At 39.9% G+C, this 19396-nt stretch overlaps 1 protein-coding gene across 8 annotated transcripts in view; it reads right to left on the bottom strand.

The window, feature by feature from the left end:
- Positions 1 to 19396, bottom strand: part of LOC127649107 (receptor-type tyrosine-protein phosphatase mu-like) — a 338123-nt gene that overhangs the window by 198106 nt on the left and 120621 nt on the right. For all 8 annotated transcript variants that reach the window (XM_052134042.1, XM_052134043.1, XM_052134044.1 and 5 more), the window contains exons 3-6: positions 17126 to 17400; positions 8679 to 8757; positions 3649 to 3764; positions 458 to 632 (exon numbers count right to left, since the gene is read on the bottom strand). In XM_052134042.1, the coding sequence (XP_051990002.1) occupies positions 458 to 632; positions 3649 to 3764; positions 8679 to 8757; positions 17126 to 17400 (645 nt within the window). The remainder of the gene's footprint in view (positions 1 to 457; positions 633 to 3648; positions 3765 to 8678; positions 8758 to 17125; positions 17401 to 19396) is intronic.

Genomic DNA, 19396 nt, shown 5'->3' with positions numbered 1-19396 from the left:
GGCAGGGCACTCCTCCGCCACTCCTCCAGGCGGTCAGGGAGTCCAGTGCCTCCTCGCCTCGCGAACGGCTGCCGTTCCCCGCATCCGGGCGGTCGGGTTACTCCGTCCCATGGTGGATTGTAATGGTGCTCCCCTGGGTGGACGGCAGTATCGCGGACTCTTCGGCTGGGCATCCCTTCTCCCTCTTGGATTTCGGCACCAGTGTAAAGGGGTTAGAGGGAAAGGAGGAGGCGAGAACCGGCTTGACAATATAAATAATGTTGCAATTGTGACACTCTTGTTCTACCTGCTCCGTATGGGACTCAAACCTAGGTCTCCGGCGTGGGAGGCGGGTGCTCTAACAAGGAGGCTTATGGCAACCGTTGCACTGTACAGCCTTGCCCATTCACCTGTGAATTAGAATTTTTTATCAAGCATCCGTTTACAAGTTTGTGATGTTTAAAGTGTGTTGACTCACGTTTAATCGTCAGTTCTCCGTAGTTTGACACTCCCACACCCCAGTTGGAATGAACGATACACCTGTAGCGTCCAGAGTCCTGTTTGGTCGTATTCACCACATCAAACATGCCGATGAACCGCTGGTTATTCCACGGTTTAGTCGCCTTCATAGGGGCTTCACGGCCACTGATTCCCTGCACACAAAATGAGAATTTGTGGTGAAAATGTGCTTAATCGTCATGAAAATAATGTCCTAATGGTCATAAAACTAGCTTCATTTTCTTTATGCAAATGATTATTACTATATTATTTCTTCATTTTGGTATTAAGTTGAAATATGACCTGCGCACGTTCTTGTGAGGTTTCATGAGATTCATCCATTTATACATTATTTGATTGAGTTCATTGCAGCACAAGTGATGCTTTCTTGGCTGGATAACCTCACACACACACACACACACACACACACACACACACACACACACACACACACACACACACACACACACACACACACACACACACACACAGCTGTCTCTTGGTTGAGCAGGCAGATGGGGCACATTTGTTGGTTAGTGATATTTCTTCATTAGTGTCATCAGGGAATGCTCTTAATGTGCGGATCTCTTTTGTCTGCTAATGAGGACGTGTTTGTTTAAGTGACAAACTCTCTGCTCAGACTAATCACTAAATCCACATTCACACTGCAGATAAATCCAGTGTTAAATCTGCGTCAGTTATTTTCAGGAGTGACTCCAAAACTTTGCAACATGTATGTGGCCTTACAAACGTCTCCTACAGATTGCAAACAATCGTTTGTTTGCTTGGTAGTGATTTAACCCTTTAAGCTTGGACGGGCCAGTCAGAAAAAAACACAATAACTTTCAAAATATTAATAACTGCAGTCTTTAACACAAAATAGGTTTTGTTTGAAAGTTTAGAAGCTCTACTTTATAATGCATGTGACATTATGAGCAAAACTGAACAAGAGCTTTAAAATTTACAGATAAATCAGAAGTGTAACGTTTTGATTAATTATATAAATAAATTGCACTATACGTATTATTGCAATCAGTAAAAACATCAATCTCATCAAATATTCATGTGTCATATGTTGTTGGAAAGATCTCAAAGAGTAAAATACAACCAGACTATTTGTTTTACTCACAGATGAAAATATAGTGAGTAACAGCTAAATATATGTCTTTGACTATTATGTTGGTGTTGCTTATATGCCGCGTTTTCACTTATAACGTCACAAAATATAAATATATGATTATTTAGAGTCTGTGATTATCTTTCTAACGAGTCCACACACAAGATAATCAGATGTATAGATCATTAGATAATCCACATGAAGCACAATGTTACATATGACCACCAGGAGATGGCGCCAAATACATGACACAGACTCAATGATGACTCAAATGACACAGAATGAAACTCATTCTGTGAAATCTCATGACTAAAATCATGTCTGCATGCTATGCAAACCTTTAGTCATTGTTGTGTTTGCATGTGTAATTAGTTCTTATGTACAATTATTATCTTTTATTTGTTTGGAGATGTTTTTGGACACTATGATGATACTTTTGATTGCTTTGTCATATCAACACAGAATTGTTCTCAGATACAGATGTCATGATTGAGAACAAAACAAAAAAAAAAAAGTTTTTATTTTTGTTTTATTTTATTCTTATATATTTTTTTTTTATTAGTAGTTTTTTAGGCTGAGAGTCTCAAAACATATCATAATCTATATCATTATTATTATATATTATTTTGTTTTAATTTTAAATTTTGGGTATGTCACTAAAACAGGAAATCTTTAAAAAACACCTTCAGAGATTTTACTTTTGTAGCTTTAAAAAAGGTTTTTATTATATCTAATAATCATACATTGAAGACTTTACTAGTAATTCATGCAGTTTTATGTTGTTGTATTTTTTTTCAATTTCTGAATGTTTAATTTAATATTTGATAATGATATTAACTTCCTGAGACCCGAACACGACTGCTGTGTGCATTTTCCATTCCCATTTTTGATTTGTAGCTAGTGGCCCCTAAGAAACATGACAAAAATTTATAATAATTATATATATATATATATATATATATATATATATATATATATATATATATATATATATATATATATATATATATATTAATTTTTTTCTTTTTTGAGAAAAAGTTGTTTTCCAAAAATGAATACCAAGGAATAGAAAATATTTTTCTTTGTTTCCAGGTGTGTTGATTATTTGATTATTCATGTTTTTGAGGGTTTAAAGACATTACAGCTGAATTGGAACAATGTGGGAAAAGTACAAATAAAAAACTATACAAATTAAAATTATTTGACTTTATTTGGATTTTATGTTACAATTTTTATTTGGGAACAAAATCTCAATGTTACCAATATTTTCCTCGTAACTCCATATAAAGCCTTTTTCTCAATGTGATAAACAGTAAAAATAGGATTTCTAACGAACCTAGTGCTATTGTCCACATACGTGGTCATTGTGTTTAACAGCGCACCGTTTCGCAATAAATTGCTCAAATGTTTAAAATGGCATATCAGATGAAACTAGAGACTCTAATCTTTAGACTCAAACAGGTTTCAGTGTAAAAACTTAATTCAGTTTCTTACCAGATGTAGTTTTGTTGGCGTTTCTCCCAAAGACAAACTCCGCTGTGATCAGCGCCATGTTGTTCGGTCACATGACTCATTTACAGTTTCCACGCATGTGGATGCCGTTTAAAAACTTCAAAGGACTGTTTTCTCAATTTGTATCTTCCTTCTATTGTTTTGTTTGTTCTATTGCTTCAAAGTTGTCTCTTTGTTCTTATTTTATTACTGATTTAATGTTATAATGATGCTGAACAATCGTGTCCTCATTGAACGGAACAATGTACGAATCAGCCTTTGGGTTTCATGAGCCGATCTGCCGCGAGCCGCTTGAACGGGACAATTTTAAACAGATCAACCCGTATGATTTGCCTTTGGCTATCATATATCTTTAGATGACTTAGAATATAGTGCACAAGTTGTAAGGACTTTTATTCTGTTTTTATGTTCAACAGAATTCAGTCAAGGGTTTTGGAACGACATCAGCTTTGTAAAAGTGGCTAATGTGTTTGTTAATGCTAATGTATCTGCTTCTGTGTATATGCTTTAAATGACTTGTTGTATGTGTGTGTGCATCTCACCTGCAGCCAGAGATTAAAGTTGTCTCTCCACTCTCCATTAACGGTACAGTGAAATGTGGCCGTCTGGCCGGCGTTCACCTCCACGCCTTTAATATGGAGGAAGTGTGGCGTATCAACTGGAAGGCAAAACGCTCCGTTACTTTACCATCTGCACAATAACAGCAAACAGTAAATAAAACACAAGCCCTGAGGATTACAAAGACACTCGACACAAACAGAGACAAAAACAATATCATAAAATATCTCATCTTCTCTCAGTTTCAATAAAAGATGAAACGCCAATAAACGCTTTCAGTCAATATAACAGGACTGACGGATGACCAATGAAAGATGATAAACAAAAGAGAAACTAAAACAAAGGAAGAATCAATGTTCATTTTCACTGTTTTTTTATTTTATTACAGTCAACATTTTAATCCTTTAAATTTAATCAATATGTCATAATTTCATACTAGTAATTTCAAGTCAATTTTACTGTAATTTTGTGGCTATAGTGATATTTTAGTGAGGTATATATGCCAGTTAGTAAAGTTCATTGTACAGGTGTTCCCACTTTTCTTCCAATGTGGAACGCCCAATTCCCAATGTGCTCTAGGTCCTCGTGGTGGCGTAGTGACTCGCCTCAATCCGGGTGGTGGAGGATGAATCTCAGTTGCTTCCGCGTCTGAGACCGTCAATCCGAGCATCTTATCACGTGACTTGTTGAGCGCGTTACCATGGAAACATAGCATGTGTGGAGGCTTCACGCTATTCTCCGCAGCATCCACGCACAACTCACCACACGCCCCACCGAGAGTGAGAACCACATTATAGTGACCACGAGGAGGTTACCCCATGTGACTCTACCCTCCCTAGCAACCGGGCCAATTTGGTTGCTAAGGAGACCTGACTGGAGTCACTCACCACACGCCCCACAGAGAGCGAGAACCACGTTATAGCGACCACAAGGAGGTTACCCCATGTGACTCTACCCTCCCTAGCAACCGGGCCAATTTGGTTGCTAAGGAGACCTGACTGGAGTCACTCACCACACGCCCCACCGAGAGCGAGAACCACATTATAGTGACCACGAGGAGGTTACCCCATGTGACTCTACCCTCCCTAGCAACCGGGCCAATTTGGTTGCTAAGGAGACCTGACTGGAGTCACTCGCCACACGCCCCACCGAGAGCGAGAACCACATTATAGTGACCACGAGGAGGTTACCCCATGTGACTCTACCCTCCCTAGCAACCGGGCCAATTTGGTTGCTAAGGAGACCTGACTGGAGTCACTCGCCACATCACGGGATTCAAACAGCGATCTAGCGCACCTCAGGGGTGGTAACCAGCGTCTTTACAATCCCAAAAAAAGAAAAAGTGACGAGTGACAAATTTGTCATTTATTAGGTCCGATACATGCTCTACGCAAATACTGTGAATGCAAACGCTTGTAGCTACACAAGCGTGATTTAACGTAGAGTTGCTTTACGAAATTCGTCAGGGTGCAATTCTTAGCAATGCCACAAGGGGTGCTATAGCAGACATTGGCACAATCTGTCATTATTATTATTGTTATGCCCAGCCTTATTTTTATGAATGGAGCATTTGTAAATGAAACAGAAACTGCAGTCACACCGTGTCCTAATCAGCCGTGATGAGTAACGGTACGTTCTATAGATCGCTTGTTTACTACTTTCTAATGTGAACTGGCACCGGTTCAAAAACTTGAATAAAAATAAGGCTGGGCATAGAAATGCATCAATTCTTCATCTACAAACTCTTCAGACATGTTTAGTAAGTTCTGTTCTCTGTTTTGTGTGCAGTTGTGTTCTGTTGTCACTATCACTGTTTTTAGATAAACACAACGAGTTTTCTCTTGAACGCCCCAATGTCGTGAGGGGTGTGTGAACTGTTGCTCTCGTGTCCTATCATGAACACACACAGGAGATCAACAGTGAACATTTACACTAAATAATACATCAGATTTCAGTTTCTCATCAAATCTTATCGTATACTTTCATAAAAATCATGAGCTCATGAATAATTAATTAGACTTCTAAATGATACTTTTGTGTTCTTTTGAAGCTTGAAGAGGTGTCACCATAAACTGCCATTGTATGACATCACTGATATTTGGGTGACTGTCCCTTTAACAACAAGGTTAGAAAATCAGCTTCTGTATCAAAGGCTTTTTCAAGATCTACATTATTACTAATATCAATAACTCCCTCACAACCTCTTTGCTTTCCAGAACGAGGATGAAAAAAATAATCTATCGGATTCTTGTTGAATCTATGCTTTGCTAATAATATTCCACTAAAACACAAACCTTAACTCTATTAATTTAAGGTACGAGCAGAGGCCGGCACTTTCTAATTAGTCTCTGCAACAAAGCGCGCTCATATCTGGGTCAATATGCGTTTAAATCCAAAGGCATCTGAGAGATGAAGCTTCATTTAAATTAAGTTATGAGGTATAATGTTTGACTACACCCCGTCTCCCTGTGCCCGCTCGCCGTCTTGTGTGCAAATCAGTCCGCCACAACCTTGAATTGATCCACGCAGTGTTCGCCAAAGACACGGCAACACTGCTAATTTAATCACACACACTCGATTCGTGCGCTCTTCAATATTTCAGCAGCTGCGTTTGAAGTCCGGCCACCTTTATTACCTCCACACGTCAGTCTTCTCCACAGCGCATGGGGTGTATCTCTTATTCTTATCACTAAAGTAGTGTTTTATCTGCTGTAATGATAGCGAGATCACCCGCTGTCATAATGACCCCTCAGAGCGGAGCGTGCCATCTGCTTTCATCAACAGGAAATGAATGTGAACTGTTCAACACAAACATCCATCGAAGATAAAACACACACAATCACTACTACACTGTGATATTGACGTCTGAGTATCAAACTAGCATAATGACTAGCACACAGGTTGTGTTTAGTATCCAATGATAAAGTACTGCACACAAAACAAGAGTCTGATCATTTGCAGTCTAGGCCTATTTAATGTTAATTGGGGTGGCTATAATGGCCCTTTTATCCTCAGAAATCACAAACGGTTCCTATTTAATTGAAGGTATTGATATAAGCGACATTAGCCTTGATAGCACATGGCAGCGGATCGCCAAGGAAATAAGTGGCATCAATGCCAACAATTAAAAAGATCAGTATGCAAAATAAAAGTATGTAAAACAAGTATGCACTAGGCAAATAAACGTGTTTCAATCATTGGTATACTACATTGAAAATACTCTTAATTCAATGACTGGCGTCCAGTTATCATCTCGGACGTAGTGTGCCAATTTTGGCCAATTTAGTAGGACATACAGGAATGTGGGGATAATCCAATCAGTGTTAATAAACATTAGCCACAAGACAAAGAGCCTGTGCACAAACACTGTATATGTAATATTTCGACTGTTGTAGGGCTGGACTGGGAAGAGAAATCGGCCCGGGATTTTACATAGCCACTGGGCCAAAAGGGGCGGAAGTGTCCTTGGGTAAGACACTGAACCCCAAGTTGCTCCCAATGGCAGGCTAGCGCCTTGCATGCAGCTCTGCCGCCATTGGTGTGTGAATCTGTGCGTTTATGGGTGAATGAGTCACAGTGTAAAGCGCTTTGAATACCGATAAGGTTAAAAAGGCACTATATAAGTGCAGACCAATTACCATTTGTTGAGCGGGGGTTTGGGTCCATTCTGCATAACGCTGTATCTCACTAGCTTATCGCTATTTTCTAGCCCCACTAGCTTATTGCCCCATTTCGCGGCCGACCCACCAGGCCGCTCGGTTCTCCCAATGGACAGTCCGCCACTGAAAGTGCACCACAGATTACCAGTCCAGCCCTGGACTGTTGTGACCATGTACATTTGGTAAACCCGTTAACTTATGCAAGGGTATGGAAAGCTATCTATAAAGCACTGTTTACATAAAACAAACTCAATAGCAATTACATCAGAATCTCATTAACAGAGAAAATTTGTCCCACCCCAAAAGCACAATTGAGACCATTTACAGCTCAAATAATTCATCAATTAATTTAAGAACTTTATCTAACATCCAGCGATTGATTTCTGCTTTTAAAGCCTCCGGCACACTTGCCCCATTGACTTCCTCTATAAATGCATTACGGTCCAAAATGTTTGTTGACGATGCATTTTGTACGTTTTTGTCAACTAAAATGTTATTTTTGCTGCCTAGAATGAAATAGCATCGAGTCAGATTGACTAAAATGTATGAATATGACCTGATGATATATTAGCTGGGTTCCCATGTGTATTTCTAAAAACGTGACTTGAGAGTGCAAATCGTTGCACGCTTCCGTCCACTACACCATGCGCATTATCTTGATGGAGCAGCTGAACGAACCCCTTGCTTCGGGAGAGTTGTATTAGCAGGATCGTTTTATGAAATGCTGTAATATCTGATATCCCGAGGGCTTAAATGGATGCCAGCCTCCGCACACATGGGAATGCCCGTGCACAAAACTGTTCTGGTGGATTGTGAGGACTCACGCGGTGGGTTTAACACTTCCGAATGCCAGGGGCTATGCACGAAGAATTGTGTGCCATGGCCGAATTTTTCATTGGGCCAGTCAGATCAAGCTATCCCAAACTCATAAGCCTTCTATGAAGGGTCAAATTGGGTTTTGATTCACTTAAACGAATCAGTTCATAAGAGTCATTTGTTTGTGAATCGATTATGCTGGGCGCTCTTGATGTTTTAGGACAAACTCAACAGTACGACGTGCTTCCTTGCCACTATTGTGTGGTGTTGTGGTCTCTTTATCTCGCCAACACTCAATTCAGACTAGAAACGGCCATTCACAACTTGGGAAAATGAGTTTTCTTTTGCCGTAGGTTCTGCCGCTTCACATGAAGCCTTAGCTTTGTCTTTTTTTATGACTCTACTCTCCGCGCTGGCTCGTGCCTGGAAAATGATGGACGATATTGCTACTGTCAGGGTGGCAACAAAAGGCCAAGGATCTCCGATGAGGTCATCAGGAGCGAGACTGAGACAGACAGAGAGAGTGAGACGGGTCTTACTGCACTGGTGGCCCTGGAGGACGACGCCCTTGATGGCCAGTAAGCCGCGCTGGCCTGAGGTCACCACTTCAAAGACGATCTGTGGAAGAGAGAACAGTTCATAAACACAGTGATAAATGAACACACTTTCATAATGACACACATGGACACCGAGGATCCCCACAGGGCCCGAGGTGAGATTTGAAACAACGGCACGCCGCTGGCGCCATTACAAATGGGAAAAGACAAGCAAATGGCCACTCCCGTTGATCGTTAGTGGTCATTAAAACACTATTTGGCTTTGGACATTGGACTTGTTAAATCAGCGGGTGTGGGCTCTAAGGGTGCGCACAGTGAATCGGATGTCTGTCAGATGGAGGCGTTTATAGACGCGGTAAATCAAGGCTCAATCAGCGAGGTGCTGGGGCAGCATGTGCTAAATCTGACGTGGTTTATACAGCCAAACAATTCAAGTGGACAGCGAGCCTCGAGGGTCACGGATAAAGACTGGATAAATGTACCAGAGGAGAGTGAAGGACTCTGGGATTTATGCGCTTTGCTAAAGGTTTCCATTATGATGCATATGAGCAGATTTAGTGCACGAGAGATTCCACAGGGGCCTCCTGAGCCCGGTTCTGTTGTAGAGAGGAGCAACTGGGACACAGTGACCCGCACCAGCTGTGAAACAGATTCAAGTGTGATATGTTGAAGTAGCTAAAATTAAATGCACAGTAATGTATAATTAATAATGTACAGTCAGCTGGCCGATATCACAAATATACCCAGATCAGGCGATCAGGACCACAACACGAACCTTATTACCGGCATTATCATCAAAATGACCATTTTCGTCTATGGTTTTGGAGCAAAACTACAGGTAAAAAAAATTACCTTAGAAAGGTGTCAGCATCATGATTTTATTTTGACATAGAGATAGGTAGATCTATTTCTAAAATCAGTTGACTTCAGCACCTGTTGTTGCATTATTTGCTAATGGTGCGAGTCCAAAAATGGGAAAAAACACTTTTTGTGTGTTGTTTTTCCAAAGTTGGAGTGCTTATAACTCCAGAAGTCTTAAAGATATCTTAATATCCTTCTAGATTCTGGTTCAAAACAAACTTTTTTTTTCGTATTTCCATTGTTAAGGCCCTATATGGTTCAGTCCCAGAGATATGCGGCTCTCAATGTGGCTCCATGCGTAAATAGTTCAGTTGTTGAAAGCCAATTGTGGGTCACGTGTTATAAAGCTAGTTTTTCTTGCCCAACTAAATAAGAGTCTGAGGTACAAATAATGTTGAAACTAGAAATGTACCTTTATTTGTTCAAATATTTTTATTTCATTAGATTTTTTTTTTTATATCAAGTCCAGAAATACACTATTATTAAGAATAAGTGGCACACGTGGGTCTCTTAAGTATCACATTTTTAAGATTTTGGAAATGTACATCTGCAAATTGAGTACCAGTCCCTGGCATCCCCAAACCAACAAAAATGCAAAAGATTCTGATGTTTAACTGGCTGATCTAAGCAGCCAATCAGAGCGACGGGAGAGGAGATATTGAGGCAGTTGTCCCACACATCCACAGATGAGGAGCAGGAACGCCGGACTTCCATTACTCGCAGGGTGCGGCTCTCCAGATACACAGCAGCTGCATGCCAACACTAAAGCGGGCAAAGATTTTAACCCCTCACATTACACTGCTGGATGTACTGTTATGAAGGGCCTGGAAACAGAGGAAATGAGGCGAGAAGACACAAGAACAGAGAAGAGAAGGGTTGAGTAGAGATGACAAGGGACGAGACCAGAAGAAACAAGACGAGATAAGAAGAAATGAGAAGAGATGAGAACAGAAGAGTGAAGAGAAGACAACAAGACAAGAGACTAGATGAGATCAGAAGAGAACAGAAAAAGAGGACAACAGAAAAGGATAGAAGGGACAAGAACAAAAAAGACGAAACACAAATTAAATAAAACAAGATGAGAAGAGATGAGATGAGAAAAAAAAGACGAGATAAGAATGAGACAAAACAAGAGATGAGACAAAAGAGAAAAGACAAGATAAAAGATGGAGTCTTTCTCTCAAACACACGTCTGTACTTGTACCAGCTGGTAACTGGCATCATTTGTTAAAACAGCACAAAGGTCAAAGGTCATCCTTCAGATAAGTCTCATTGTTATCTCCCTCTGTCTCAGGATGGCGTTTACACTGTCATTCCTCTCTAATTCAGACAACTTAACGGCCCATGCAACACTCCCATGAATCTCAAACGAGCGGCGTCAAGAGTCACACCAGCTTCTCATAGCACTAATTATATTATACATGAATTATAATTAGCGCCTAATCGATTACACGGGGCAGATGATGTTTCTTAGCACTTAATTGTACTGATTTGTTGACTTCTGCAAAAGTAATGAGGCTCTGAGTCCCGGTTTAAAGATCTACACCAAAACTGGGATGCATGAACACTAAAGCATGTCACAATCAATTAAAAGTTTTGATCAGTGACCTGATCGCTCCAATTACTGAGAAGCCTCAGACCGTGTCTTTCTAGTCATAAAAAACATCAAATCAGGCTTATAATTACAAAATAATACCAGGTGGTTTCAATGTGACGATCCCTTCTGATACTGTGCAATAAAAGCAGACTATAATTATCTCCACGTTGCTAATTAGACACAAATTCAAGAAGTGTTCTTCTCTATTCTTATATGAGGGACATTTGATGTGAATGTGATTAAAAGAAATGAAAGCCACAATATTCAGCGTTTAACGGTGATTTAACCTCGAGTAAAAGGGAATTCATTAAGTATGAATCAAAGTATGCGTAAAACACTCTTAACAGGTAAAATCACACTTTCATTTCTTTTAATCGTGGGTATTTGGCTGCACAACTAAAATCATTTGATATTGAATGATAGTTATAGCTGGATTACTCAAGATCTTTTTGCCTTTTAAAAGATTTCACGCACTTTTAGAGAACACAGGTTTTTTCACATTTTTTGGCAAAAATAAAATATATCATATATAATAATAAATAATATATATATAATTCATATATGTATTTATTTCATATTTGTTTTATATATATGTTTTCCATTTGGCAAAAAAATTATATAATAAAAAAAATAAAATACAATTATTTATATATAGATTTTTTTTCAAAGTGTATATATATATATATATATATATATATATATATATATAATAAATATTATACAATTCATATATATTTTATTATTAATATTTATGTATTTAAAAAAATTGCTAAATGGCAGTGGTGTACTTATAAAAAATAACTTTGTTAAACACTTTGAATTTTTTTTACATTTATTTATATATTATTTATATTATAATAAAAAAACATAATAATTTTTTAATATTTTAAATATTATTTAAATATAAATAATATTTAAATATATATTATTTATGAAATAATAACGTTATATATATATATGTTTTTTTTTTTCTATTGGTTTTTTTTCTCACTTCTTTTAGCTTATTTTGGTAAAGCAAGTCACTTCTTTTAAACTTGGTTTTCCAGTCCAGTTTGGTTGTTTCTGTTGCAAGATCAGGCAATTAACCATTATTAACTCTTCTTTTAATTAGTAATTAGTTATAATGGAAAGGATGCCGTGGAAACGCCACAGCCGAAACGAAACAATACAGTTTCTGCAGAGCGCGCCGAAATATTACAAAGATTTAATTTTAAATCCCTGTTAACAACTGAATGCAAAAATAAAGTATGTGCGATCACGAATGTGGCTCGTCCAATCAGAATTCACCGTCTGAACCACCTGCTTTAAACTAATAATAGAAAGTTAATAAGAGAAACTCTCTTACAGGGTAAATACAGACGGCAACATTTTCAAACAGCAAATGTGCAGCTTGAATTGTCATTGTGTGATGTCAGATATGTGGGCACACATTACATGTTCAACCGCTCCCACTGCAGGAATGCCAGCGGTCTGTGTGGGATATTCCCAAAGACAAATGTCCTGGAGGTTTTACCATGATCACGAGTAAACGGAGAACATATTTTAGTCTGTTGAGGTCAAAGCCACAGACAGACGGAGACGAGCTGAGCCACTCTCACTCACCGCTGTTCTTATTTACCACCGTATTGTGCCACTTACTCAAAGCAAAGAGTTTTCTTAGTGAATATTTTTGCCTTGTTTTCCAGGAAAAAGGTCAAAATATTCATAATCTTGGAAGCTCTGATGGCGTTTTGAAAGATTTCCTGTTTCGCCTGCATACCCAAAATTAAAGGCTTATAACTCAACAAAAACATGGCGGGTCAAGTGTTAGGTATCAATCTTTTAATGATATAGATTATGACACATTCTGAGACTCTCAACCTAAAAAATTGCTGAAAAATCACAAAAACAAATTGAGCCAAAAATTTACTCCCCCCATATTTTTCTGATTTGACATTATATATCTCTGGATGTAAAAACTGCTTTTGTTTTGTTCCCAATCATGTCGACTGTATCTGAGAATGTTTGTGTTGATACGACAAAATGATCAAAAGTTCCAACATTACAAATATAATTGATCATAGTGTCCAAAAACATCTCCAAACAAATAAAAGATAATAATTGTACATAAGAACTAATTACACATGCAAACACAACAATGACTAAAGGTTTGCATAGCATGCACACATGATTTTAGTCATGAGATTTCACAGAATGAGTTTCATTCTGTGTCATTTGAGTCATCATTGAGTCTGTGTCGTGTATTTGGCGCCATCTCCTGGTGGTCATATGTAACATTGTGCTTCATGTGGATTATCTAATGATCTATACATCTGATTATCTTGTGTGTGGACTCCATTGAAAGATAATCACAGACTCTAAATAATCATATTTTGTTCCATTTATTTCCATGAAGATTTGAGCAAAAGTGCGACATATAAGCAACACCAACATAAAAGTCATATATTTAGCTGTTACTCACTATAATTTCTTCTGTGAGTAAAACAAATAGTCTGGTTGTATTTTACTCTTTAAGAGCTTTCCAACAACATATGACACATGAATATTTGATGAGATTACTGATTTTAATAATACGTGCAGTGCAATTTATTTTATTTAATTAACTGAAACTTAACACTTCTGATTTATCTGTACATTTCAAAGCTCTTGTTCAGTTTTGGTCATAATGTCACATGCATTATAAAGAAGAGCTTCTAAACTTTCAAACGACGCCTATTGTGTGTTGTTAAAGACTGGAGTTATTAATATTTTTACTTCTGTATTTATCTCGGGTCCAGCTGAGCTTAAAAGGATAAAACAAGATAAATGTATATATATATATTATTATTATTATATATATATATATATATATATATATATATATATATATATATATATATATATATATATATATATATATATATATATATATATATACACATACATACATACATACATACATAGCAGACCAGACCCAAATGTAAGTTTATCACTGAAAACCAATCAATCAAGTTGACACATTTGGGTCAGTTCCTCACATAAAGCTAATTATGCCTTTAGAAGGCTTGGATTATAGTGCATCACTCATATGGACTACATTAATGGTCATTTTCATGATACGTTTAGATTGCTTTATGGTGTGGTTTTTGTCCAAATCCTCCTTTTGTGTTCCAAGGAAGAAAGTCTTGCTTGTAAATATGCTAAAACTGAACTTTGCAAATGAAATTAGCGCATGTGGTCGAGGTCTCGCGGTTGTTTTCTCTCGAATCATCTAATCAGGCTGGTGTGCAGTGAGTGTCTCGGTCAGGTCTCGATGTGACCTCACCGCCTGCCTCCTCACAGCGACTCTAATGGAATAATTCACCACAGCACAGATTCTCCGCGAGGGGTCATGGGGTCTCGTTCCACCAATTAACAAGGGGCTCCGTCTGTGCCCATGTGAGCGAGTCACTAATGACCAGAGTGTGTGAAATCAGACCTCTCTCTCTCTCTCTCTCTCTCATGTGAAAACTAGTAGCACCTGATAAACATGTTGAGTGATCCAAACATCATCTGCAGCCTGAAACTGAACTTTTGATCAGATTTTAGGAGTGAACACACTTAACTGCCTAGAGAGCTATAGGATGCTCCCTTGCTCCCTATTTAGTGCATGACTTAACCTCCAGTGTGCTGTCTGTCTGCACTGATCTCAGAACAGTTATAGGAGAGCTATAGGATGCTCCCTATTTAGTGCATGACTTAACCTCCAGTGTGCTGTCTGTCTGCACTGGTCTCAGAACAGTTATAGAGAGATATAGGATGCTCCCTTGCTCCCTATTTAGTGCATGACTTAACCTCCAGTGTGCTGTCTGTCTGCACTGATCTCAGAACAGTTATAGGAGAGCTATAGGATGCTCCCTTGCTCCCTATTTAGTGCATAACATAACCTCCAGTGTGCTGTCTCTCTGCACTGATCTCAGAACAGTTATAGAGAGCTATAGGATGCTCCCTTGCTCCCTATTTAGTGCATGACTTAACCTCCAGTGTGCTGTCTGTCTGCACTGGTCTCAGAACAGTTATAGAGAGCTATAGGATGCTCCCTTGCTCCCTATTTATTGCATGACTTAACCTCCAGTGTGCTGTCTGTCTGCACTGGTCTCAGAACAGTTATAGAGAGCTATAGGATGCTCCCTTGCTCCCTATTTAGTGCATAACTTAACCTCCAGTGTGCTGTCTGTCTGCACTGGTCTCAGAACAGTTATAGAGAGATATAGGATGCTCCCTTGCTCCCTATTTAGTGCATGACTTAACCTCCAGTGTACTGTCTGTCTGCACTGGTCGCAGAACAGTTATAGAGAGATATAGGATGCTCCCTTGCTCCCTATTTAGTGCATGACTTAACCTCCAGTGTGCTGTCTGTCTGCACTGGTCTCAGAACAGTTATAGAGAGCTATAGGATGCTCCCTTGCTCCCTATTTATTGCATGACTTAACCTCCAGTGTGCTGTCTGTCTGCACTGATCTCAGAACAGTTATAGAGAGCTACAGGATGCTCCCTTGCTCCCTATTTAGTGTATGACTTAACCTCCAGTGTGCTGTCTGTCTGCACTGGTCTCAGAACAGTTATAGAGAGCTATAGGATGCTCCCTTGCTCCCTATTTAGTGCATGACTTAACCTCCAGTGTGCTGTCTGTCTGCACTGGTCTCAGAACAGTTATAGGAGAGCTATAGGATGCTCCCTTGCTCCCTATTTAGTGCACGACTTAACCTCCAGTGTGCCGTCTGTCTGCATTGGTCTCAGAACAGTTATAGGAGAGCTATAGGATGCTCCCTTGCTCCCTATTTAGTGCAAGACTTAACCTCCAGTGTGCCGTCTGTCTGCACTGATCTCAGAACAGTTATAGGAGAGCTATAGGATGCTCCCTTGCTCCCTATTTAGTGCATGACTTAACCTCCAGTGTGCTGTCTGTCTGCACTGGTCTCAGAACAGTTATAGGAGAGCTATAGGATGCTCCCTTGCTCCCTATTTAGTGCATGACTTAACCTCCAGTGTGCTGTCTGTCTGCACTGGTCTCAGAACAGTTATAGAGAGCTATAGGATGCGCCCTTGCTCCCTATTTAGTGCATGACTTAACCTCCAGTGTGCTGTCTGTCTGCACTGGCCTCAGAACAGTTATAGAGAGCTATAGGATGCTCCCTTCCTCCCTATTTAGTGCATGACTCGACTTTTCCATCATGCTGGAAAATGCATGGATCATCACCAAATTGCTCCTGGAACGTTGGGAGAAGTTGTTTTTGCAGGACATTTTAATACCATTCTTTATTCATGGCAGTGTTTTTGGGCAGGATTGTGAGTGAGCCCACTCATGGACTCATGGTAGCGTTCACCTTTTCTTCTCCGGACTATCGATTTTCAAGATGTCCCAAACAGTCGAAAAAAAAAAAACAATGACAGCAATGTTAAGAAACCTGCACTGAGCGAGCACAAACGAACGAGCCAGAAAATGAGTGCATTGGACGAGATGAGGTAAACACATGACTGACGTCACAGATCCGGAGATCATTTTGTTATTTCTACGTAAGGGAATTAGTTTGATTGTTTCTTTGTTTCTTTTTGCTATATCTAAGGAAGGGAAATAGTTACAATGTTTATTTTAATGGCACAAATGAGCAGCACCGGTTTGGAGTGATTTGAGCGAGATGGGGTGGAGAGTGACGTCACACCGCCCAAAAGATATTGCTTAATATCTCAAACACCAACCCAGCACAAACGTTCATTTTTGCGGCACAAACACAGCACAAACTAATTAAATAGCTTTGGCGATTATTTAATTATATGGGGTGCCAACTTCACGGAGGTGCTTTTTCATCTTTTTTCCATACAATGAAAGTCAATGGTGACTGAGGTTTGTGGCTGATGTCATTCTGTCATACAGGCTTGGAACAACACAAAAGTGAGTAAATGTTTTGGGGTGCACTATTCCTTTAAATCCAGCATCCGAATGCACTCTTACCTGGTAGAAGTTTGGCCAGTAGGTGCTGATGGCGAGCTCGACGTGGTTCCAGTTTCGACTGATGGGTCCGGAGGTGTTCCACACAGGTAAACCCATGGGACTGTTGTTCTCTTTGATGTAGATGTTCAGATGTCCTGGAGTGCCGCCCTCTCTGCCCGCCACATAATACTGAAATATCACGCAGTGCGTGTCATTTTCTTTGAGCTGCGGCGTGAAGAGTAAAGCCTTCTGACCGGCAAAACGACCCGATGAATTCACCATCATAAACGCTGAACCTGTAAGAGAAAACACAACATAAACAAGACATATCATGTGAGTCCTGTATTGGTAACAAAGATACGCTGCAGCAGTGATCACATATGTACTGTATGATGCATACATGCTCAGATCAGTGATGCCCCTGATGTATGTATTATCACATACATTTCACCACACTAACACTTGATGCTTGATTAATCTTAACGCCGTACAATGTACTGTTTTTGAGAACATATGGAATAGATGAATGTGTTTATCAACACGCTTAAATAGTGGCGCTGACAGTAATTGATAAGTGAAGCCACTTCATTAAGGGAGCAGCTAAATTCATCTTAATTAGCATTGCTAATTAATGTATATCTGCTTCAATCAAGCTTCAGACAAATTCAATACACACACACACACTGACTCACAATTACAGAGACAGACAGAAGAGCTGCACTAAAGACACACACGTTAACCGCCAAAAATATGAACGCAAATGCAACTAACCATGCTAGCTCCAAATTAAAATAATCAACTGAGAAACTTTTGTTTATAAAATATTTAACTCGTAGTTTATTCCCCAAAAATGTGCATTATCGCATGAATGTTGAATCTTTTTTACTTTCCAGCAAATATAAGCATATTGTATACCAGCATATAATGGAACACATTATTAGGTATACCTGCTTATTCATGTGCAATGCATAAAATCATGCAGATATGGGTCAGGAGCCTCAGTTAACCCTTTAAAGGGGACCTATTATGCAAAATTAACTTTTACATGGTGTTTGGACATAAAAGTGTGTACACAAGCACCCATCCATCCATCCATCTTCAACCGCTTATCCGAAGTCGGGTCGCGGGGGCAGCTGCTCCAGCAGGGGGCCACAAACTTCCCTATCCCGAGCCACATTAACCAGCTCTGACTGGAGGACCCCGAGGCGCTTCCAGGCCAGTGTGGAGATGTAATCTCTCCACCTAGTCCTGGGTCTTCCCCGAGACCTCCTCCCAGCTGGACGTGCCTGAAACACCTCCCTAGGGAGGCGCCCAGGGGGCATCCTTACCAGATGCCCAAACCACCTCAACTGACTCCTTTCGACGCAAAGGATCAGCGGCTCTACTCCGAGCTCCTCACGGATGACTGCGCTCCTCACCCTATCTCTAAGGGAGAAGCCCGCCACCCTTCTGAGTAAACCCATTTCGGCCGCTTGTACTCGTGACCTAGTTCTTTCGGTCATGACCCAGCCTTCATGACCATAGGTGAGGGTAGGAACAGAAATTGACCAGTAGATCGAGAGCTTTGCCTTCCGGCTCAGTTCTCTTTTCGTGACAACGGTGCGATAGAGCGAGTGCAATACCGCCCCCGCTGCCCCGATTCTCCGGCCAACCTCCCGCTCCATTGTCCCCTCACTCGTGAACAAGACCCCGAGAACCTCGGGGTCTTGTTCACAAGCACTCTACAATGATAAAAATCCACCCGGTCCTTTTTTTTGAATCCCCATTAATCATAAGCACTGTCTCAGAACAAGCCGTTCACAGATTCTGTACAAAGAGACATCACTTTGTACAGGCCCCGCCCACGACTGTTGACTGACACTGCCGACGGACATGTTTGTTTGTGTGTGTTGTTTCGTTATAGCGCATAGCAAACATTGTAACAATATTTGTGTGTGTGTGTGTTGCCATCGTTGCAAAACTGCTGAAAAAATCCATCGTTGCAAAACTGCTGAAAAAAACTATACAACAAATAAATAAACGTATCAAATAACCATTCGGAAACTTCCCGTTTCATTCTCAAAGTTGTTCATTCTGACGGAGTCTCTCCCTCATCAGTGTCTGACTCCGGTTCAAACATATCGGCCTGAACACTATTTTCACTGTCAGTCATGTTGCTAATGATGTCTAGTTATCTCAAGCGGAGATGTCAAAACTCCGCCCTATTCTGGATATGGGGCGGGGAGCACCAGCTCATTTGCATTTAAAGACACACACAAAAAAACAGCTTGATTTTATTCCCAACCAAAAATG

Source organism: Xyrauchen texanus, chromosome 9, assembly GCF_025860055.1.
Source record: "Xyrauchen texanus isolate HMW12.3.18 chromosome 9, RBS_HiC_50CHRs, whole genome shotgun sequence".
Lineage (NCBI taxonomy): Eukaryota > Metazoa > Chordata > Actinopteri > Cypriniformes > Catostomidae > Xyrauchen > Xyrauchen texanus.
The sequence above is the reverse complement of the archived record's forward strand: the minus strand, read 5'-3'. Positions and strand labels throughout refer to the sequence as shown.